Here is a 23,840-nt window from a genome sequence, read left to right as displayed (position 1 = left end):
GGTAAGAAGGGGCAAAGTCTGTGCAATCATCAAAAACACCTTTGCGGTATAAAGTTTCCACTGACCTGGCAAAGAAGAAACTGGTCTGAACCTGATCAGGACATGGGAGGAGCCCTCCTGGATCACAGCAGGGATCCATCTCATCCAAGGGTGCTAACTTGAATAAAATATTGCGTAGATCACTAAACTTTCACAGAGTTTGGGCATAGCTGCCAAGTTATCCCTTTTTTTAAGGGATTTTCCCTTATGCTGAATAGGCTTCCTCGCGAGAAAAGGGAAAACTTGGCAGCTATGAGTTTGGGGCAACTAAAGTACCAGCAACATGCTCCATCTTGACAGAGCCTTGGGGTGTGTGAAGGAGCTGGTGGTCATACCCACATCTAGGCTTGGAGTGAGCTCTCTCCATCCCAGCATCCCTGGAAGTCAATACCTAGAGCCAGGGACTGGAACAGATCAGGCAAATGCCAGGCTCCTAGCATTTAGTAGACCAGACCTGACCAAGGCAGAAGTTCGCACTTCCTCCCATTCACAGTGTCACAGATAGGCTGCAGTTACTTTCAGCCGCAGCTGAATCTAGGCCGAAAGGGTGTGTTCTCTGGGTGCCCTGAAAGCAGTTGCCAATCATGTTGCCTGAAGTGCAGTTGGAAAAACAACAGTCCTGCTCCAAACATATTTACTGGGCCCAGACAAACTGCAGGCTTTGTAAGCATAGTTTGAGACTGGTGGGAAACATCTGGGAGAGGAGGAGCCTTAGGAGGGGTTGAAGGCAGGGGCCTTCAGTCCTGGCAATTGCTCTATAGGAGCAAGATCTACTAGGAAGTCTTGCTGAGTTGCATGCAGTTTCCTTGAAAATTTGGTAAATTCACCTTTAAATGCAAAAGGGACAGAATTACTCCCCCATCCCTAGTGGTGGCTTATTGCTTAAAGAAATGCTTTCTGCACATGCTCAAATATATACCCCTGTTACATAAAACATCACAGTAATATTTTATGAATATGCCTGACTCTTTAAGACCTGTTTGTGGGTTGGGCTGAGAGGTTTTATTTTACTTTTGCATTCCATAAAGACTCTCAGTCAGAGTCACTGTTATTTTTTTTTAATGCAGCAACAAAAAATGGGGGGAATCATCTTTCTAAATATATATGTCAGGATGTTGTTCTAGTGGGGGAGGGAAGAATATGCATGGGACACTGTGCAGTTTATTTTCTTTCCTTTTTTGTTTTCATTCAATACGGGGGGGGGGGGGGAGAGTTGTGATGAGGATTAAAAAAAACCCTTCCCAGATACAGTTCCAGGACTTTCACCCTCCTCTCTTGACCTTTTCTCAGACCTGCTACAGTACTATCAGCAAATCTGTGAGAGTCGGAAGAGGAAACAGTGGCGTCCTGGAGAGAAACAACAGGCCTGGAATCTAAACCGGGAGGGGAGGCATGGATTTCTGCGGAAGCAATGCTGGTTCGCCGAAATAGTTTGGGAGAATGCGTAACCCGCAGCTGGGACAATTGCAACACTTAGCAAAACACACACACATCGTTGCCACCAGTTCATTTTTCTTACATACAATCCCCCCCCCATCCTTCTGTTAATATTGTCTCTCTTATTCTCAAGACTTGGTGTGAGTCACAGTTTGCCAAAAGGCTTGAGACTAGTCCTGTACCTGTGATCCCACAGACCAGAACTTGTCTGTAGAACTCAGCAGGGAGGAGGAAGGTGGGTGGGTGGGAACTAAAATCAGCTGGTTCTGCCTGCCACTGGCTCTGGCTCCACTTGCTGTTTGAGCTCCATGTATTCCACGCCACCCGTTCCAATGGTGACCAGCCACCACTGCTTGAGGGGGGGGGGCAAAAAGCCAAAATCTCTGACTCAAGTCCTGAACTGGGGCTCCAGAAACCCTCCAGGCATTGCAAGATTAGAACCCCAGGCAAGATTCTGTATCAGCAATGGTTGCAAGTAGCATGACAGAACCACAGTACTGGGGCAGGGGTGTATAAAAGACTGGCACAAGTCGCAGAGGTGGCAGAGTTGGTTGCTTGAAGGAAGAGGAAGTTGGACCGAAAATTCAGACCAGTTACGCTAAGCAGAAATGAGTAGTCTGCTATAAGAACAGGCCAGGGCTAGGATATGAGAAACACAGGCATGTAGGAGACGCCACTTGGAATTGAACCTGGGACCGTCTGCACGCAAAGCATTTGCACTACCACTGAGCTAGGGGGCCCCTTCCTCATTATCAGCCTCTGCCAACTTGGTAGGCTCCAGAGGTTTGGGGCTACAACTCCCACCTGCGTGGGTTGGCAAAGTCGACAATAAATAAATGAAACCTACTTTTCACACCTCTGGCTGCGAATGTGACAAAGTGGTGACCATGGTAATAGAAAGCCATTACGTCTGTGAAGCGACCCCCCCCCCCTCTTCCCAGGTGTTCATCCTTTGATGTCATCACTGCATCCCCTTTAAGTATCATGAAACATCTCACTCCCAAAGGAGGGCAAGGGTTCAGGGCCTGAAGAGAGGTGGATCCTGCTGTTGAGCACAATGCAGGCTGCTGTGCCAGCCAGCCAGTTAAGCAAGTACATTTGGAAGATAAGCTCCAGCGCCAGGGACAAATGGAGTTCACACCCCGATACACACTGGGAGAAGAGAGGCCGTGTGCCTCATAAACCAGTGGCACATCCAGATCAGGGTGAACTTCACGCACCATTTTCTTAACCACTCACCCGCTGTTATGAGATCCTGCTGCAAGGCGTTTATTTACACCCTAGTGAGCGTCAGCGGCAGGCCAAGGACACGCCAAGTCTGCTAGATGTGCAACACAGAGAGAAGGCAATAGGCAACCTTGGGGGCTCCTTCTGGCCTGCATGGGCTTCTCACCTGGCCCCCAGCCTGATCCCAGATGCAAAGGGACACAAGCCATGCCGAGGTGCAGGCAAAGGGTGCCCTCAGTGTGAACAAAAGCAGCTTTGGCCACTTTAGGCCCGGCATTATCACTATTATTAATTGTATTTATTAGTTGCTTTCCTCACAAAAGTGACCCAAAGTGACTTGCCGGAAAAGTAGAAACATTTAAACCAATCATAACAAAACCAATAAAAGTGTAAAACAACCCGCATCTATACAGACGGTCTTACAGATCAATTTCTAAAGCCCTACATGACTTAGACCCCAAATATCTGCAAGTATGCCTCCTTCCCTACAGACCCTCTTGAAGGAGAGGGCATTTTCTGTGACAGGGGTGCAATAGGCACCTTCAACAGATATCGAAGACACAGCTCTTCTGACACCTGAAAAACATATTCTCGAACCCACACCACTCTTTTGATAACAATCAGTTTTAACTGTTTTTAATACTGTATTTTTTAAAAATTATTGTAACCCACTCTGGGACCTCATTGTAAGAATGGTAAGAAATCTAAGCAGCAACATCATCTTCAGAAGCCCTTCTCCATAGCCGTTGTTGGAGACCTGGCATGTGGTGACTGAGGAAGGGTCTGTTCAAGGGGTGGGGACCTTTTGTGTAACTGTCTGCCAAAGGGAGTTTGTTGGGCACTTGCACTAACACCTTTCCAGTGCTGGGAAAAGACTTTTAAATTTTATTTACCAATAATTTAAAAACTGCATACCTTTAGTTGCTCTTGACTGCTTTATTTGCTGCTTTTTAATAATTTGGTTAATTATGTCAAGTTTTTATTACTGTACACGTGTGTGTGTGTGTGTGTGTGTGTGTTGCCTGATCCACCCTGGGAAAGTGTTTTTTTTTTGAATGGCCAGACATAAATGGCTCACTAAAAATGAACAAGAAAATAAATGTCACCAGGCGTTGCTCAATTCAAAATATGGCCGCTGGTAAAAATTGGTTGCTGACCAGGAGAATGTGGGACTGAAGTGAATGTGTGGGAAACAGCAAGTTCAAAATGAGTAAAGACTTTTGATATATATTTTTTAAATGCTTGGCTTTTAATCTGTAAAATGTGGGCTCTCCCTTTGCTAATTATGTCGGTGTTCATTCTGTTCCCAATTTTACCGGATTTTATTTTGATTTCTATGGTGTTTTTATATGAGTGGCTGATGGCCCCATTTTAGTGTCCAAGAGCAACATACAAATGCTTTTATAAGCACACAAACCTCTTCTGAAGCTCACGTTTTCCACAATTTATTTATTTTATTTATCTGTTACATTTATATCCCGCTGTCTTCTCCTAGCAGCTCAAGGTGGGGCACACGGTTCTCTGCCTCCTCATTTAACGCCCACAACAACTTGCAGAAGTAGGTGAGGCTGAGAGGCAGGAAGAACACCAAGGTCACCCGGTGACCTTTACGGCCAAGTTTGGATTTGAACCCTGACCTCCCAGATCCTAGTCTGACACTCACAAACTTCATATTAGAAATTTTGGGTAGTGGTGGCATGTGGTTTCTCTTGCCCACCTCACAATTACATCGTCACAACAGCCCTTCCAAATGTGGTGGGACTCCAGCTCCCATCATCCAGGACTGCTGAGGGTTTATGGGACTTTGAGTCCAACATCATCTGAAGAGCCCCAAGTTGGGGAAAGCTGGTAATACAGGTGAAACTTGGAAAATTAGAATATCGTCGAAAAGTGCATTTGTTTCAGTAATGCGACATAAAAGGTGAAACCAATATATGAGATAGATGCATGACATGCAAAGCAAGATATGTCAAGCCTTTATTTGTTGTAATTATTTGTCGTTAGGCGGGTCTATTATAAATGGAATGTAATTAATGAAATGTAATAGTGATGGTTTTTTTTTATTATTGTAACTATTTGTTTTATTACTGTGGAATTTGCAAAAGAAAGCATTTGTAAAAATTAAAAGAAAAAGAAAAAATAATAAGTTGCAATACAGTACTGAAATAATTGCACTTTTCGACGATATTCTAATTTTCCGAGTTTCACCTGGATACCCAGGGCCCTAAAAAAGGTTTAACAAGTCTCTTTCTAGGAAGAAAGCCCTGGATAATATACCTCACAGGGTTAGACAACCATCCAATGGCCCCTCAGGGAACATAAGGAAAGACCTGCTGGATCAGGCCGATGGCCCACCTAGTCCAGCAGCCTGTTCTCACAGTGGCCAACTCGATGCCTCAGTAAGAAACCCACAAGCAGGATCCAAGAGTGAGAGCACCCTCCAGTCCCGTGGTTTCCAGCAACTGGTATTCAGAAGCATTACTATCCTCAACCATGGGGTTGGGACATAATCACTGTACAGTATTAATCTTTCCAATACTCTTTCGAAGCCCCATCACTACCACACCTGAAGATCACACCAGCAGCACAGGCCTCTGTGAGAGGGGAAGCAGGGAGACGCAGCGGCTATGGGAGTGAACTCTGGCCAGACCAGGCCTGGTGAGGAGAGAGATCTATTTTTGATATTTCACCCCGGGTGCCAAGGTGCCTGAGGCCATCCCTTCCTTTCCGCTTTTCTCTCAGCAGCTTCTGCTTTTACATTTAAGGATATTTCTCTGGCTCCATGTCAGAAAATATATCGAGTCAGGTCATGAGAAGTGTCAAAGATGCATTTCCTTGGGATGGGAAAAGGGACCCGTTTCACGAGCCCACAAATGCGGAACCAATGAACTTTTTTAAAAAGAAAAAAAGACAAACCCTCACCGCCCATCAACATCTTTCAATACTAAAGAAAAAACTGTGCCTGTGTCTTGAGATGGGCTCATTTTAATCTCCTGACACTTTTTAAAGTCCCTCTTTGGTTACATTTTTTAGGGTTCAAAAGCCAACCGCTCTCCCCTTCCTTATTTATAAATCAGGACACACACAAAATCAATTATTATATGGCAAAGTAGGGAAGCAAGCTGTTGAACTTCCCTGCATCTAGGGGAAAATAACCCTCTACGGGAAGGGTATCAATCATGCTCTTAGGCCTCAGGGCTCCTGGAGGGGAAAGCCTCAGTGGCTGTGGTGGTCTCAGAAGTTGACCGGCCTGGACTCCTGGGCATCAGTGCAGGGGGGGTAGGATTCTGTTCAGCTCACTGCATGGGCCAAAGGAGATATTGTGGTGGCAGATCTGTGCACATGAGGGGTCTTGCTGGGGGCTTCATATAAAGTGGAGAGTGTGGAGAGAGCATTTTTAGCATATCATGGGCAAGAACAAGTCTGGGGCTGAACCCCTTTCCTACTCAAACCTACTTTTTCTACCCCTTTGCAACTGCTTTAAAAGAACATAAGGAGACCTGCTGGATCAGGTGACTGGCCTATCTAGTTGAACATTATGTTCAACCAGATGCCTCAATGGGATGCTTTGAAATCATGTCCAGAGCACAATAGCACAACTCTCCTCACTTATTGCATTCAGAGGCATATTGCCTCCGACAGCGGTGGCAGAACATAACCATCGTGGCTAGTAGACACTGACAGCTTTATCCTCCATGTCTAATACACTTTTGAAGTCATCCAAGTTGACTGCCACTGCAGATTTGTCCATCCTCACCCACAAACAAAGCCACCACTCCTGGGCCCTCCCATTGCCCACCAGCGCCTAATTTAGGGCAGTGCAGGTGGTTCTTCACACAGAGCATTGAGAGGAGGAGGAGGAGGAGGAGGAGGAGGAGGAGGAGAAGAAGAAGAAGAAGAAGAAGAAGAAGAAGAAGAAGAAGAAGAAGAAGAAGAAGAAGAAGAAGAAGAAGAAGAAGAAGAAGAAGAAGAAGAAGACGGCCATCTTCTTCAAGAAAAGAAAAGGCTAAGGAGTACACCCTACACAAAACTGGAGTGGAGTCCCTAAGACAGTTGGATGGTGCCTTGTCTGCCTCCTTCCAGCAACTCCTGCAGCCGAGCTGGTGCCAAACATGTTGCTCTGCTTTTCTTTGGACAACATCAGCAAAACTGAGAGGTGGGTCTTGCTGTCTGGCCAGCCCATGACCTCCATTACACTTTGCCCAGGCTTGGTCACCTTGGTGCTGCTAATGCAGCAGTTTGACTTCACCCCCAGAGGCACACTCCATCGTCTCTCGAGACAGATGAATGCCAACAACAACAACACCTATATACAGGTACCTACTGAGAACACCCTCTCTCCCCTAAAAAAACCTGTACTGAAAGGAATTGCTATGAAAATAAGAAAATAAGAAATATTTCTGGGTGTGCATGCCAAATTATTGCAGAGGATGCCACAGAACGAATTAAGTCACAGTAAACCTGTGTATTCAAGTTTAACTCAGAATTTATTCAACTGCTATAATACATGAGCTCTGTCACTGAAGAACACGGAGTCAGGTCTTGGTCCATCTAGCTTAGTATTGCCTACACTGACTTGCGGGATTCTCTCCTAGCCCTGTGTGGAGATGTCAGGGATTAAACCCGGGAACTTCTACATGCACGGCAGATGTGCTACCACAGAAAAAGCTCCTTGCAGTTACTAGGTTAGTAGCAAGCTTCCCATTGGGGCATCTGCTTGGCCATTGTTAGAAGAGAATGCTGGCCTTTGGGCTGATTCAGAAGGGCTCTTCTTATGATCTTACAGTGGAGGGAATGTGTGTATGCTAAACCTCTCTCTCTGATATGCACTTTCCCCTTTTTTTCCAATGTGAAGTAGCATTAACGAAATGTGACACTCACACACAGATCCTGCACTTTGAAATGGTGCAGCCCATAATTCCACTGCATAATACTTGAACTGGCTCCTAGCGAAAAGGCCTCTCTCACACATACACAGAAGGACGATTTGAAATTTTGCTGGACAATCAAGAGCAATTCTTCCCACCTCTCCCCCCCCCACACAAAAAATATGTCATTTGGAATTTGAAAAGGAGAAATAGCTGAGGCAAATTCTTTCCGAGGGGAACGTATAAACAACAGCTCCAAGAACATTTCAAACACGAAGTCAACAAGCGGCTGTGACGGCCTTCCCATATCGTGGAACAGCAAGATAAAACAATATTGCTACCTCATACATCATAAATCGGCCATTGGCCTAACACAGACATACAGTGCGGGGAGAGGAGAGGGGGGTTCTCCGAGGCACCCGTGGCAAAAGCTGAGAAAACACCACCCTCTAGAGGACATTCACTTAAGCATCCCAACGTTAATGCTCAAAATGAAGATTGTGGTGTCATTGTTTTGCATACATCTAAGGCCCCAAATAGATGTGATGGTCCTGGCTGGCACCTTCTGTTTAAAGGTGGAACTTTGCCTCTGTCACGCAGAAAGGGAAACTAGTTGGTGGTCTTGTATTTAAGGCAAGAAAGGTCCATGCTAGCAGGTCCAGGAGGCCACCACCTTGCCAAAGCTAAGCAGGTCTGGGTATGGTCAGTGCCTGGATGGAAAATCCCATGTGTGTGCCACTGTGGGTTCCACGGTGGAAGAAGGGTGAAATATTAAGTGTAATTAAAAAAATTAAAATAAACATGGGGTTCAGAGTCTCCCTCCTCCTTTGGGATACCTTCCCTTAGTCCTTCCTTCCAGGCACTGAACTATTCCAAGGGCTGGGAAACCTTTCTCATCCCAAGGGATGTTCTCCCTTTTGGGGACCACACAGCAATGGTGGGTGGGGCTGGAGGCCAAAGTGGGCAAAGCAACAGGTGTATATTTTCACCTTTATACAATACTGTAGGGTTTTTTCCCTATACTGACTCTCACACACGCTCCTTCCTGTCCTCCATCTAGCAAGCAAGAAGCATGATCAGAAATCAAGGACACGTTCCAGGCAGGCAAAGATACCCAAGGAGGGTACAAAGCAGGGCAGGGGTGTGGCTGGGTGCAGCTTGGGGAGAGTTCTGACGACCAAACAGAGAGGACTGGAAGACCCCAGGCCCCCAGGCCTAAGGTCCCCCATCCCTGGTTCAATATGTTGAATACAGACCAGCTTGATCCCTAACCTCTGTTTGCTTTACAATCAGAGCCTGAGCCAATGATGGGCAGAGCAAGGGGAGGACATATTCTGGATTAACTAAACTGAAAAAAAATGCTGCCCTGCTTCAGTGTTCAGCATGGCGACCTCAGAGTGAAATGCCCAAAGGATGTGCTCTGCCTCTCCCCTCATACCAGGTCAAATGATTTGTCCATCTAACCTAACACTATCTCCTCCCCAGAATCTCAGGCAAAGAGACAGAGGTCTTTCCCATAACATACAATCTGTTTAACTGAAGATGCTAGGGATTGAACCTGGGGCCTTCAGAAAGCAAAGCAAGGAAGGGCTCTGCTCCTGAGCTATGGCCTTGTTACCTTCCTCCGGTTGTATTACCCACTGTTGATTTTAGGTTTTGAGCCTCTTGTTGGCACATGCCTATCTAAACTTTGCTTTTTAAAAAACCAGTGTACATGAATACTGAGAGTGGCCCGGGCGAAACCCAGTCTGGTTCACATTTAAAGGCAAGCCTACTTAAACAATTTGCAAACTAAAATGCAGCCATCCTTCAAAATTTGCACATCTCCTAATTTTGCAACGCAGCTCTCCTGCCAAGAAACGTGGACAGAAATGTATATTCTAGGATGGGCGGCGGCGGAGAATGCAAGCACTGGTGAAAATAACATACAAAAATGCAGCCCATTAATGGAAATTTCTTGGAGAAATGTGCACATTAGGCATAATTATGTACAGAAATGTGGTTAAAAGGAGAAATTCACACTAAATGTTCATGAGGACTTCTTAAAAACGAAGAAAACCACGAAGTGATGTGGAAATGTGGGCAACTGACCTTAAAACTAGAAAAACTGAGAGAAGCTGAAATTGACCGATTTGCTAATCCCTAGGACAATATATATTGCAATAAATGGTTATTATAATGCCAATCGTCATACAAATAGGCTCCGGTTGACCTGCTTGGATTGCAGCTTGATCCCACCCCCTACCCCAAAAACCCACTCTTCTGGTACATAGCAAACTTCTCCTGAAACTCAAAAGGAAGCATAGAACACGAGCTTTTGCAATACAGTAACTGAGGAAAAGGAGATGTCATGACAGGGGTACCCCCGTGTTGGCCCGAGGAAGGCTCGGACTCTGTCAACACACATGTCACGCCACCCGGAGTGGGAAGGAGCCCTTGACACCCTCTTCCACATCATCCAACCCAGAGGATGCAGATCTCTCATCATTTCTGGATGATGAGTAAAAGCGGGGACGGGGATGGACATCTTTACAGCAGCTCTGATCAAAGCTGGACTGTGGTTGCTGTCAGACGAAGCAAAACCTCTTTGAATGTTTTAAGGCCTGCATCTAGAACCACCAGTCAACACGGCAGGAGATAAAATGAAAGAGAAAAGGGGGTGGACTGGAGAGAGAGGCATGCAGACAGCTCTGCCGACAGGCTCTCTTGTTTACAGGCTCGGATATTAAATGTAATTTGGACGGGAACTGCCCTCCAGTGCTTCGTGTTATGCTCCAGCTCATTTTTGCAAGGACTATTTTAGGTCCTCCATGCTCTAAAAGGTGGTTTCTTAAGTGAGTGTTACTTAAAGGAAGCCAATCTGTTTCTCAGGAAGGGGGAACAGGAGCCGTCACGTCTTTCAAGTCTGCTTTCCCATAAGAACCCTGCTAGGAGAGGAGAGGAAATCGGGCACAGGGACAGGGACACATTGCAGGCATTCTGAGATGTGTATATTTATCAAACCTCTGGATTCTGTCCTCATTTTCTCCCTTGCAATACAACTCGTACGCACAGACAGTAAAAGGCTGCGGATGAAAACGCTTGGTCTCTCTCACTCCCACCCCTGATTTTAAGGGAAACTTTGCAATGTGACATATGTTATTCTGCAGCCCCGCAGGAGGCTCAAGTCAAGAGTTTCTTAGGGTCAAACAACACATTATTGATGGGGGAGGGAAGTGCACTTCAACTGGCTACTTTATTTAGATAGGGGGGAACCTACTGTGCATCTCCAGGTAGGTATGGGAATGTCCCCCGCCTGAAACCCTGGAGAGCTGCTACCAGCTGGAGTAGACAATATTGGGCTAGAGCTCATTTCTCTGCCACCCAATTCCCCCCGCCCCCCGTGACATCCACTGCCTCTCACTGAAAGGGCAGGGACTCAGGTAGAGACACAACTGGCAACCTTATCTGCAGGTTGATTGTTTTCCTGCATCTGGGGTCGATTGAATGAACCTGACACAGCTGATGCAGAGATGTGGCAAAGTTGCTCTCCCCAAGCAGAAGCTGAAGGAGGCACAGGAAAGCAGGTTGGTTCATCTAAGTCAAAATCATCTACAACGGCTGGAAGAGGCTCTCCAGAGCTCAGGCAAGGGTCTTTCCCAGCCCTACCTAGAGGTGCTGGGGACTGAAACTGGGGCGTTCAATGTTCTGAACGTGCTCTGCCCTCTCCCTGGATGAGCAGTGACTCATTTAGAGATGCAGTGGGCAGCCTCCTCTGTGAGAAGCATGCACCCTGGACTCACAAGAACCTTCAGTTACTCAATTAATTCCTTTCTCAGGACCATGGATTGTGATTAGCTGGTTTGAAAGTCGTATAAACTGGTTGGGTCTTCCCAATCCTGCCACAAACCTTAAATAAAAGTGATTTATTATAGACAAGGCTCAGTCAGTAAAGCATGAGACTCTTAATCTCAGGCTGTGGGTTTGAGCCCCACATTGGGCAAAAGAGTTCTACACTGCAAGGGGTTGGACCAGGTGGCCCTCGTATTCCCTCCCAACTCTATGGTTCTATGATTCGAAGGCATAACGTAGAAAACCAACTTATTAAGGCCTACCCAACCTTCTTCTAGGTTTTGCAATTCAAAAATATTTCAGCTGGGGTTGAGGACACATTTCCCTGCCTCTCTCCACTGGGAGCGATTGAACAAACTAATCACAGTGATTCAGAGACAACAAAGAGCAGCCTCATCCATTGTAGAGAGCAAAGGCTGCAGCTCAGCGGCAGAGCATCTGCTTTGAATGCAGAAGGTCCCTGGTTCAACCCCTGGCAGCATCCCCTGGTAGGCCTGTGGGAGGCTCCCTGCTTGAACCTTGGAGAGTCGCTATTTATCAGTGTAGATCAGGCACCCCCAAACTGTGGCCCTCCAGATGTTTTGGCCTACAACTCCCGTGATCCCTAGCTAACAGAACCAGTGGTCAGAGAAGATGGGAATTGTAGTCCAAAACATCTGGAGGGCCGAAGTTTGGAGATGCCTGGTGTAGATAATACTGAGGAAGCTGGACCAGTGGCCTGAGTCACAGCAAGGTAATTTGCTATGATTCTATGATTCTGAAGAAAGAAAGAAAGAAAGAAAGAAAGAAAGAAAGAAAGAAAGAAAGAAAGAAAGAAAGAAAGAAAGAACAATTTCATATTAGATCACATATATCCCACCCTCCAGTTTAAAGGTTGTGGGACAACAAAACTAAAAATGGGAAAATAAAATTGCAACCAATTATTCATCATGTTTGCATTTTGGGTATGTCATTCTCTTATCAATTTTTCAAGGGGGCAAAAACCCCCAAAAATGTCTGTTTGTCATGCTAGTTCACTGTCACCTCACTGCTTAAAAACTGAAAATGAAAATGAAAGATCATTGCTAAATCTGGGAATTTAGGCAATGGCAACCTAATTTTGATCTTCCCCTGATGTAACTCGGTAGCACCATGTCGTTCCCGGAAACAGCAAAACCCCATAGAAGGATGCTCAACTTGGGACTGAGGTCACTGGTGAAACAAGCTTGGCAGCTCTACCAAAGGACCAAAAATATACAACAGGGTGGGGCTGGCAGATAAAATGACCTAAGCAACAAAAGAGAAACTGTATAACAGGTGCAAAGGAAATTATCCCCTTGTCTGATGCTTCTTAACCATTTCCTTTCCTGCCTTCCTGCTCAAAGACAGCAAACCTGGCAGGAGTCAAGAGTGAGTCATTCCCTGTGAGGACGGCTCCCCACTCTGATAAAAAGGTTTACATTGCACAAGTAAACAATTTGGGACCAGAATAAATCATAAATAGATTTTCTTCTCTGCTGCGCCAAATGCATTTGAAAGATAAAAGTCAGAAGGAAGGATAAAAAACCATTTGGGGTGGGGACATTTCTTCCATGTCCTAGAGCAAGGGTGGGGAATATCAGGGCCAAGGGCTAAATGACTCTCCCAGGCTACACCCCTTGCCGTTGCCTACCTGGGATGCATCCTTGGACTCACTTGCCTAGATGGAGGATGGAGAAAGGGTGTGCAACAACAAACCTATTGTACAAAGGTGCAATCCACATTTGTCGTTCCACCCATTCCCCCAGCCACCACTAGTATGTGGCCCACCTGGAATATGGCCTTTCACCTGAAAAATGTTCACCACCCTTCTCCGCGAAGCAAGAGGAACCAACCGGGTGGGTGCCTTCCATGTGTTGCTGGACTCCAACTCCCAGCAGTCTCAGCCAGCATCTGGAGGAAACCACATGGGCTGCTTCTGCCCTACGGACGAGGTTCACAGGTCTTGAAGGGTGGTAGTGGAAGGGTGGCAAGCTACATGCTAGGGGAGACGTAAAGAGGCCCAATGCAACCGGGACATTTGCAGCAGCTGCAGCTCCTCATAAAATAATCCCTGCCAAAGTCCCATCAAGCCCAAGCATCCTGTTTCCCACCATGACCAGCCGGATGGCTCCAGGAAGCCCATGAGCAGGGCAGGAAGACGGTGGTCTGTGCTCAATCCCCAGGGGCTGGCAGTCAAAGGTAGACAGCGTCAGAACAAGGAGATTTGATTCCTAAGGATCATGAGTAATAAGAACATGGGGACTTCCTTGCTGGATCAGAGCAAAGTCTGGGCCCACTTAGTCCAGCATCCTGTTTCTAAAAACAACTAGCCCAATCTAGGTAGGAAGGCCAGGACCATTGCTTGTCCCTGGTATCTCATATCCTTTGAACCTAGGGGTTTTCCGATCTTGCCTAAATGGACCCTTTCCATCTCACTCAGTTTCTCTTTCTCCCAATCATGGGGAAAGAGAAGAGGTCCTCTTATGGATCAGTAACTGATAACAGAACAGGAAGCAGTGAGTAGGAACAACTGGACAGTTCTCACAGTGGCCAACCAGATGTCCTAATCCCCTAACTTTCCTCCCACCCAAGGACAACTTGAAACTTGCTGAGGTTCCCTTCCCGACAGACCATTTCATGTTTTTTTTCTGCTGCAGCAATTGTAATTGTGCTAGATGCTGCACGTTTTTAAAGTGCATTTTTACATCACAGACCACCTGGATGAAGCTTGTGGTGGTCTGCGGGCCAGTTTGGGAACCCCTGCTCCAATGGTGAGCTCACAAGCAGGACCTCATGCAACAGCGCTCTCCTCACTCATGAATCCCAGCAGCTGGCACTCCCCCAGAGTGGCTGGGGGAACCCGGCCAGATGGGCGGGGTATAAATAATAAATTATTATTATTATTATTATTATTGGAGGCATGCTTCCTCCCACGGGAGAGGTGGAACACAGCCACAAGGATAGCCACCATCAAATGGAATGAATCGGAGGTGGCTGGAGAGGACGAGGATTCACGGCTTTAATATATAAGGTATTTCCCTCAGCTACGATGAACTGTGATATCCTCCAAAAATCAAGGTGTTTAGTTTTGACTTGTCACTTAAAAAAAAAACACCCACACTTAAAAAAATAATATAATCCACTAGGTTTGGGGAAAGAACAAAAACCCACCCGCCCACTCCTGAAATTTTTGGTCGTGATACTAATCAAAACCAAATGAAACCTCACAGATGCTTCTTCAGCATCAAACACTCCTTTCTATTTACAAAGAAAGAGCTTCAAACGTGTTTGGAAAACCTATAAAGGCGACAACTTACTGTAGTTCCCCCTTGACAAAAAGCAGACACCAATGGATGAAAGCTGCAGACGCTGATCGCTCCTTCCTGTTCTCTATATGATGTCAGTAGTTAAAAATGATTGGATGTGTTATAATAATGGTTTACAGCAATCTGGTGTCTGTTCCAAGCATGCCACACTCGACCACTGCATTGTAATGCAAGGAGCAAAGTAATGTTCTATCTCAGGAGAAGCTGGGTGGCACAGACCTCACCGGCCACCATGCCAAGATGAGGAAGCAATCAGAAAAATGGATGCCTTAGCATGGCAATGACTCAACAACCAAGGCCTACTCTTAATCACACAAGAAAGAACCTAGGGAGCTGCCTTATATGAAATCAGATTGCAGGTCCACCAAGCTCAGCAGTGGCTCTCCAGGGTTTCGGAGCAGGGAGTCTTTCCCAGCCGTATGTGGAGATACCGAGGATTGAACCTTTTCACTGGAACATCCCTCCCTTGACATAACAGGAAGGCGCCGTCTCTATTGCCTTTTTGGCATCTCTCGAAACCTTTCCTCTTCCAAAAAGCCTTCTAAGTGGAGATCCTTATCCCATTTGGTATCACATTGAATTTGAAACCAATTTTATATACGCAATGGTTTTATATATGTGTTTACTGTACTGTGAAATTGCTTCAAGATGCTTCATAAATAGTAGAGCATTAAGGTCAACCAACTACACCTCCTGAGAACATCAGAAGAGACTTTCTGGATCAGACCAGTGGCCCATCTCGTCCAGCATCCTGTTCTCATAGAGACTGTTGGACTATGAATAGCAACTTCCGGAGGTCCACAGGCTTCCAGCCCTAGAGTTAGGAGCTGCATTAGGCAAAGTCTCTGTGGAAACAACTTTCCTCTTGGAACAACTGCTCTCCAACTACACTACTGTGAAAGAGATCAGCGACAATGACAACAAACCCAACTTTTCATTTCAGCTCATCTTTCATCTTGAGCTGGCTTTCACATTTCCTCGCAAAACAATAAATATTTGTCTTCAGAATGTACAGATGTTGCTCACTGCCTACCCTTGACCAACCAACAATACGATTGCCAGGTTAAAAAGCACCCGTTGAAACACCAAGCAGACCACCTTGGGAGGTCTATGAAATAAAACATGAGATGATCAAGCTCTAAAACCTTTCAAATGATTTTTAACCTGCATATGAAAAGCACCCATCTTTCCTGATCTATCTTCTGCATACCTTGCTGTAGCACAGGGGGTGGAAGCCTGTGGCTACCTCAACTCCCATCAGCCCCGACCAGCATGGCAAATGGTCAGAGATGATGAAAGTTGGGGTCTAACAACATCAGGAAGGTACTCAGTTCTCTTTCTTACATTAGAACATAAGGAGAGCCCTGCTATAGCAGGCCAATGGTCCACCTGGTCAGCATCCTGTTTTCACAACGGCCAGCCAGATGTCTGTGTGAAACCTGCAAGAAGGCCCCAAGCACAAGAACACTCTCCCCTCTTGTGGTTTCCAGCAACTGGTACTTCTTCACACATTGCATAGTTAAACTATGGAACTTGTTCCCACTGGAGGCATTGATGGCCACCGGACTTGATGGCTAGGCTCTGCCTCCTTGGTCAGTTATGCTTCTGAATACCAGTTGCTGAAAACCACAGGAGGGGAGAGTGTTCTTTCAGCTTCATTGGGCATCCACGAATTCTAGTATTATGAGAGGGAGAAAAACTCTTCTCTACGCACTTTCTCCATGCCATGTACAATTTTATGACCTTCTATCATGTTATCCCTTACTTACCTTTTCTCTTAATTAAAAATGCTTCAATCTCCCCTAATAAGGGAGAAACTCCATCCCCTGGATACTTTTGGTTGCCCTTTTCTGAACCTCTTCCAGCTATACGATATCCTTTTCGAGGTGAGGGCAACCAAGAACTGTACACTGTATTCCAAATGTGGACCCACCACAGATTTGTAGAAGGGCAGTTTTCCTTTTTAATTGAAAAGGAAAAGCCAACGCTTACCGTGAAGAGGGGAGCCAGACGGGCTGCTGGATAGCCCCGGGACGGGACTACAGCGACCTCCTTGCTTGGTCGTCAGCTCCTGCTCAATCTCCTCCAGCCCAGCGCTCTTCTGGAAGCGGCTCATTCGGTTGACAACCCTTGGCGACATGTGTGTGCGGACGCAGGGCTGCCCTCCATACGGGTTGATGGGGAAGACATGGGACGTGCCTCGAAGAGTGCTAACCACCACCCAGCGGCAGTCATGGCTGAAGGAAATGTCCTGCACCTGGAGTGGAGGGTAGGAGAGAAATCAAGTGGTACCATTTGAGGAGCTGTAATCGGTGTCAAGAAATCAGCCTGACTTGCAGAATGGAAAGGATCAGGCAAGTGCATGGAGGTTAACTCTAGTTATTCACTTGATAGCCTAAAGGCTATGGGCAACCTGCAATATTAATATTTCCTTTAGGGATGGACAACTCTGTCAATGTTGGTTTCTCAGTTTGCCCCACTTCCATATCAGTTTGCATTTTTAAAAAAACAAACAAACATAGACAACAAACATATATAAAAAAACATTTTTATATATGAATTTTATATGCAATTTTGCCCAGTGTGGTAGTAGTAGTAGTAGTAGTAGTAGCAGCAGCAGCAGCAACAACAACAACAATTTATTTATTTATTTATTATTATTACCCCGCTCATCTGGCTGGGTTTCCCCAGTGTATACAATTTAACAAGCAATGTCCTCTAACACAATGCATTCTTTTACATTTTGGGTTGGAGAGAGGCATCACAAACTTTGGAGAATGCAAATTTCCGAGGATGGCCCATCTAGTCCAGCATCCTAGTTTCAACTGTGGTCAACCAGATGCCTATAGGAAGCCTGCTAGCAGGACCCAAGCACATCTGCACTCTCCTCACCTGTGATTCCCAGCAACCGGTATTCAGAGGCATACTGCCTCTAACAGAACATAGCCATCCAAGTTGGTAGCCGCTGAAGCCTTATCTTCTATGAATTTGTCTAAAAACCTACTCTAACCCCTGGGTTTAGAAGAAGTGCTAAGGTTTTAAACTGTTGCCCTGAGGATGTTATTTGTTATTAACTTCCATCAGTCCAGTCAACAAGGCTAGTGGAAAATGTGCTTGGAAGTGCATAAGAAATGACTGCTAACATGCTAAACATCAGAGGAGAGATATGCAAGGCTGGAAGGACAGGTGGACTTGAGTTCTGCACACGGTGTACTTTCCCCTCCAAAATATAAGCAAAAACAGAATTTTTTTTGTAAAATATAATAAAAGACTTATTAATAAGGAGCAGTGGGCTCAGGAGGAGGTCAAGAGTTAGAGTTCAAATTCTGGGGTCAAAAGTTTGATTTTCCTGTTAATGCAAACCCAGGAATTTTTGCTAGGAATTTAATATTACATCAAGCAACGCAATACCTTGGTCATTGCTCAAAATGTTTCTCAGCTAAATCAAGAGCCCAGTTCAATAAAGCAAAATTGTTGTGCCAGGGGGCTGGGGTGGTGCGGAATTGCTTAAAAAAAAGAAAACCAAAACCACAGGAGTCTGGTGTAATTTTTTAATTGAATTTGGCCCTGAGAGCTGAGCTGTTGTTGTTTTTACAGGAGGCAAGATACACATTAGTTGCTTGCTCATTTTTCATCCTGGGGAAAACATGAAAAATGAGAGGTAAATAATCACCAGCAAAAATGACAGATCCGTGCCAAAGTTTTGGATGTGGTTTGTGTTTAAACATTTAAAGACAAGGCCTTTAAGGAGGAGGAACTCTGAAATTTTCTTCTAAATTTGGGTGTGTAAAAGTTGCCAGTAATCCAAAGCCAACAGTTTGAAAATGAAAGCTGATCGTTACTCAGGGTATACCATGTGAAATCATAACCTGTTCTGGAAAATTTGGAACTTAGAAGGAAAATAGCAAGGGGGCAGGTTGTACACATGATTACTCTACTGGTGATTTTCCCACCACTTTGGGCTGCATATCTATCTCAGTTAAAGCACTGTTTTTACTAGATAGAGTTACTCAAAGGCATGACAACGAGAACCACCATTGACATTGGCTGTCAGTGAATTTGTGCTTGAGGTTTGCTTTCCCCTCCTCTCACCCATTCATTTCCCCTCCTGTTTCATACCTTTTCAGATTATGAGCCTGAGCGCAGGGACTGCTTGAGAACTGTTTTTTTGTTGCTAAAGGGTGGGGTATAAACACCTTAAATTGGGGGTGGGAAAACCTGCGTCTCCCCAGATGTTGCTGGACTCCCGCCCCAGTCAGCACAGCCAATGGTCAAGAATGATGGGAGTTGTAGTCGAGCAACATCTGGAGGGAGGGAGATCCCCCCACACCTGCTTTAAATAAATAATAAAAAAAGAGATGCACTCGGAATTTTTTGCTGGATTGTTTTCTGCTTTGTACATGGAGAAGGACCGTGGGCAGAACCACATCACAGATCTGAAGAACATTCAGAACATATTTAAAGCACGTGACTCTTTCCCACCAAAAATGCTGAGAACTGTGGTTTTGTTAAGGGTGCTGGGAACTGTAGCTCTCTGAGGAGGAAATTCGGGATCCCATAATTCTTTGTGGGAAGTTAAATGTCCCATCAAATGTGCCAACAAATGTGCAGTGTGCAGATTTCCCCAATAGCTCAGTGAGAAAGCATGTGTTCTGCATTCAAAAGGCCCCAAGTTCAACCCCCAGTATCTCCAGGTAGGATCAGGAAAAAGACCCCCTTCCTGAAACCTGGAGAGCTGCTGTGATTCAGTGTTAGTAGTAATGAAGTAGGTAGTTCTATGTGTGAAATGATCAACCTCCCCACATCGTTGCTGGTGCCCTGGCCCCCTGCAGGAGGATGCAGCAGAGTCGCGCACCCAACTCAGTTTCTGTCAAAGGCATAGGTCAAATGCATAGGTCAGTGTGATATGTAAGTCAGGAGGCAAACATTCAGGTTAAGAGGAAGCACAACAAGTTAAAATTTACGGCCAGGTGTGAGCTGAGACTTTGTCACAAGACCTGAGATCCTCCCCCCCCCCCCCGGGATCTTTTGAAGAGAAGGGTGGGCACAGACATTTGCATAGTTGGAGATACAAGCCATGGGACTGGGCAAGCAAATGGGAGTTCCTCAGAATTGGATGGGTTTGCTGAATCTTCGTGCTGGCACAGTCATCCCTATGTCCTTGGTAACAGAGGCAGAGTCAACAGGGTCAGTCTGCTGTGATGTGGAGCTTAGAATGCCAGATGGCTTGGCCCCTCCACTGGATCCCAATTGATTGACGCCTAGTATCCAATTCCTCCACATTCTCATCCCATGCCTCCCAATTCCACCAAGATGTCTCCCCAGGACTCAGGATAGCTGGCCAGATATTTCCCCTCTGTTCTCCCCCAATGCTGATGCATGGATCACAAAGCGCACTCAGTTACAAGCTCACTAGTAAATCAACCATCTTCGATTAAAATAAAAAGTTCAGCTAGGATTAGGATACTGAAGGGAACAGCAAGGAAGAGGCTTTCTAGACTGCCAGGACAGAAATGAAGAAAGTGAATAACAACACCACTTTATTTGGGGGGGGGGCGGGGGTTGAAAGAAAACAAAATAATCTTAACATTTGACAATCTCACACATTAAACAAACTTAACACACATGCCCCAGCATAGTGGAAAGCTACTTGGATTTCAAACAGCAGAGATCTTTCCAGAGGAAAAGGGTCTCAAATTGAGTACTGTGAAATAACTGTGCCATGTTGGAGGATGTGGTCATATAGATATGTCTTAAGATTCCTGCAGCTAAATTACCCCCGTTTCTCATAGAGAAAACCCAACCTGGTAGCAGACAACGAGGACAACCTTAGCAACATCGCCAGCAGTTTCTGGTTTTTCAGCAGAGGGTTATTTAGGGGGAAACAGCCTCCAGCCCCTGAGAGAGGCAAACAGGGACACCCCTCTTTATGATTGGTGAGCCCAAAATTATTTGGCCAAGCTAAAGAAGTGAGTCAAGTCTATGGGCTCTGAAGCCATGCCACACCACCAAAGACATTATGAAACTTTTCTATTAAAAAAAGAAAATGCAGACATTTCTCCTAAAACTCACAAGACATACTTTAAATGTATGGCAGCTAAATGAGAAACATATTGTGGAGTCACTGCTTGGCAACGAGAGCCCAGGCTTTGCAAAGACTGGGGCCTGGTTCTTTGGTAAGAGTATAAATTGGGGCTACAACCCTAAACAACCTTACCTAAGAAATAAGCAATACTGAAAAAGTGGCTTAAGATTACAGTGTGACTTGTTAAAGCCCCCCCCCAAAAGCCCACTCATACACGCGAGTGGCTGCCGTGCCTCTGCACAACTGGGGGTTCATCCATACTTACCATTTGGCCTGTGCTTTTGGGTTTTTCGTGGTTGCTGTTTGCTCTGATTCAAAGAGAGGGTTTTCGCGGGGGAAACGCCAGGGCAAAAAAAAGAGAGAAAGTGCTCGGACATGGAGCCTTAAAGCATGGACCTGTGCAGATGAGCCCCGGGTTAGCGTTGCCTCCCCCTAAGCAACTTCCTGCCAATGGATTGGCTACTTCTACTAATAGGAATTATCGTAATGTTGTTTATCCTCCCATCTTAGCAAAAGTGCTTCTTTGCATGATTTCTGTGCTTTCTTCTAGGCTCCTATGAGCTGTAAGAAATCCCACAATTCACAATTATTGGGGGGGGGGGGAATAAAAAGAAGTTACATTCTGTGTATTTGATGTTTTCTTAGTCCTCTTAAGTATATTTTATACTTCAGCAGAGCATCTTGTAAAATTCTGAAGACTTGGGCAGAGGGCATGAATGGACCGCGTGAATGAATTGTGAATTGAACTGAAATGGCATTTGTTTCTTTTTGGAGAGGCTGAATTGGAACGGGAACTAATTCCTTTTAGAAATGAACTTTCCTCTCTTCCTCTTGTTTTTCAGCAGCCCTGTTGGGGCCCCATGTCTGTCATCAGTCACCATCTGATCTTGCTGATAGAGGGGAGGACTGTTTATCGCTTCCACCACCTGTTATTAGCTTCTTACCAGAAGCTCTGTCACAGCACATAGCTTGGGAATAAGTGAATCGAGGAATCCAGCTGAGAACTCAAGACCCTGCCAATCAGGGTCAACATTAATGGGTGAGAACCACCAGTGGCCCAACTCAGATGAGGCGGAGGGGGCTCCTTGAATTGTGAAACTAGCTTAGCTTCTTCATCAAAGCCAAGAGTCCCTCGCTTCTATAATGACCTCTTATGTGGATCCTGAAGCAAAAACTAGGAGAGGATTTAGTTCCCTCCCCACCCCCCTTTCCCCTCCAATGTCTGCTTTACACAACAGCAAGGTAGAAATCACATTCCTCCTCTTTTTTTCTCCAGGACAAAATCACTTCAAGTAGCCTGGCCTCAAGTGATGCAACCAAAAGAAAAGTCCTAAGAAGCAACAACTGAATGAAAATATTTGCAGATAAACCCATCGTAGGTGAATGGGGTCCAATGCAACAAATGGAAACGCACAGGATGGCGGGGATTAGCTTTCATTATGTTATTAAAAAGCACAGGGTTTAAATCAACCTCAGGAGAGTTTGGCTCTCACAATGCGGTGGGCACTCAACGATGGAACAGGCCAGCCATCAAATCTTGACAAAAGTATTCCAGAAATGCACTTCAGAATATTCCAGACAAAAGCAGCAAGGATTCACTTGCCTGTAAGTACCCGTATATCTAAAGCCTTCGCATTAAAAAGGGGATTAGAAAACAAAATCACATGACTTGGAAGATGTTTTCCTGAAAGGCAAAGAGGTTTGCTCACGGAAGTACTTCATCAGAGGGACAATGTCACACACACACAAAATGCTGGCCTAGCTTTACACCCAAACTCATACACAACCCTGTCCTTTTCAGATGCATTGCCACAGCCAAACAAGCCACTGGTGACATTGTTAAAGAGTGGTCAGTTTTAACCCCTTTTGGAGGCTTTGGGATGATCCTCGTAAAAACCTTATTGTCAGGACCTAATATTCTGGATTGTTCTACAAAGGCCTTTGTCTTGACTGCAGGCTCAAAGTGGATTAGAGGCCCGTGAGAAGAGAATGAAGGTTTGTTTTGTTTTGTTGGAATGGGGGGGGGGGGTCAACAATTAGGGAAATGGAGAAGAACAAGAGTACAATTATTAAATCTAATTCATGCGTTTTTCCTTTAAGGGAAGGACCATAGCTCAGTGGCAGAGCAACTGCTTTGCATGCAAACGGTCCCAGGTTCAATCCCTGGCATCTACAGGTAGGGCTGGGAGAGAGACCCCTGCCTAAAACCCTAGAGAGCTGCTGCCAGTCAGTGTAGACAATACTGAACTACGTAGGCCAATGGTCTGACTCAGTGTAAGACAGCTTCTTATGTTTCTTGGGTCACTTCCAGACGGCCTGTGTAAGAAGCATTCATCCTGGTTTGCATGAAGTTTGCATATGGTGGATCTGTAGTACAAAACTTCTGGATGGCACCAGGATGGGAAATATGGCTTAAATGAACTCTCCAGGAGCGTCACAGTACAAATACAAGGTGAAAAGAGCCAATGGGGGCAGGGTGGTACAATGGCCAATAATAATCTTAGCAGCTTTTCAAGAGATGGGCCTCTGGGTGGCCTAGAGAGAGGTTTCCAGTGGGTGGGTGGTTGTGGGTTTTGTTTTGTTTTGGTTTATTTGAAGCTCAAGAGGTCAAGCCAATGTTGTGGGGCAGCTGCCCCTCTGTTCCCCTCTCCTCTGAGTGAAGGAGTGGTGGCCCACATTCCAGTAAAGAGGGAGTGTGTAGGGTCCATAGTAGAAGAAAGATCAAGAGACTGTGCCTTTTCATCAGTAAGAAAGTTTACTAGGAGCCAATAAGGTGCCATGGCTAACATGTTGGACGTGTGTACCTGGCAGACCTGGGTTCAGATCCTTGCTCTGCCATGCGGATGGCCATGGATTAGTTCTTTGTGAAATTCAGTGGTGACCTTTGCTCTGACAGCCTTCACCCATCGCTCAGGAGAACATATGCTTTGCATTTGCTGAAGGTTCTGTGTTCAATTTCTGAAATTTCTAGTTTTATTTTTGCCTTTTAACAAAAAGGAAAAAAGACTGGTACTGGAAAGGACTCAA

General features: G+C 45.6%; 1 protein-coding gene across 25 annotated transcripts in view; it reads right to left on the bottom strand.

The window, feature by feature from the left end:
• The window catches only part of BCAS3 (BCAS3 microtubule associated cell migration factor), a 454,932-nt gene that overhangs the window by 293,889 nt on the left and 137,203 nt on the right, over positions 1–23,840 (bottom strand). For all 25 annotated transcript variants that reach the window (XM_088657501.1, XM_088657504.1, XM_088657510.1 and 22 more), the window contains one exon: positions 16,721–16,985. In XM_088657501.1, coding sequence (XP_088513627.1) covers positions 16,721–16,985 — 265 coding nt within the window. The remainder of the gene's footprint in view (positions 1–16,720; positions 16,986–23,840) is intronic.

The sequence above is a fragment of the Zootoca vivipara genome, chromosome 14, assembly GCF_965207765.1.
Source record: "Zootoca vivipara chromosome 14, rZooViv2.hap1.1, whole genome shotgun sequence".
In the NCBI taxonomy this organism is placed as follows: Eukaryota; Metazoa; Chordata; class Lepidosauria; order Squamata; family Lacertidae; genus Zootoca; species Zootoca vivipara.
This window is presented reverse-complemented; position numbering and strand designations above follow the sequence as displayed.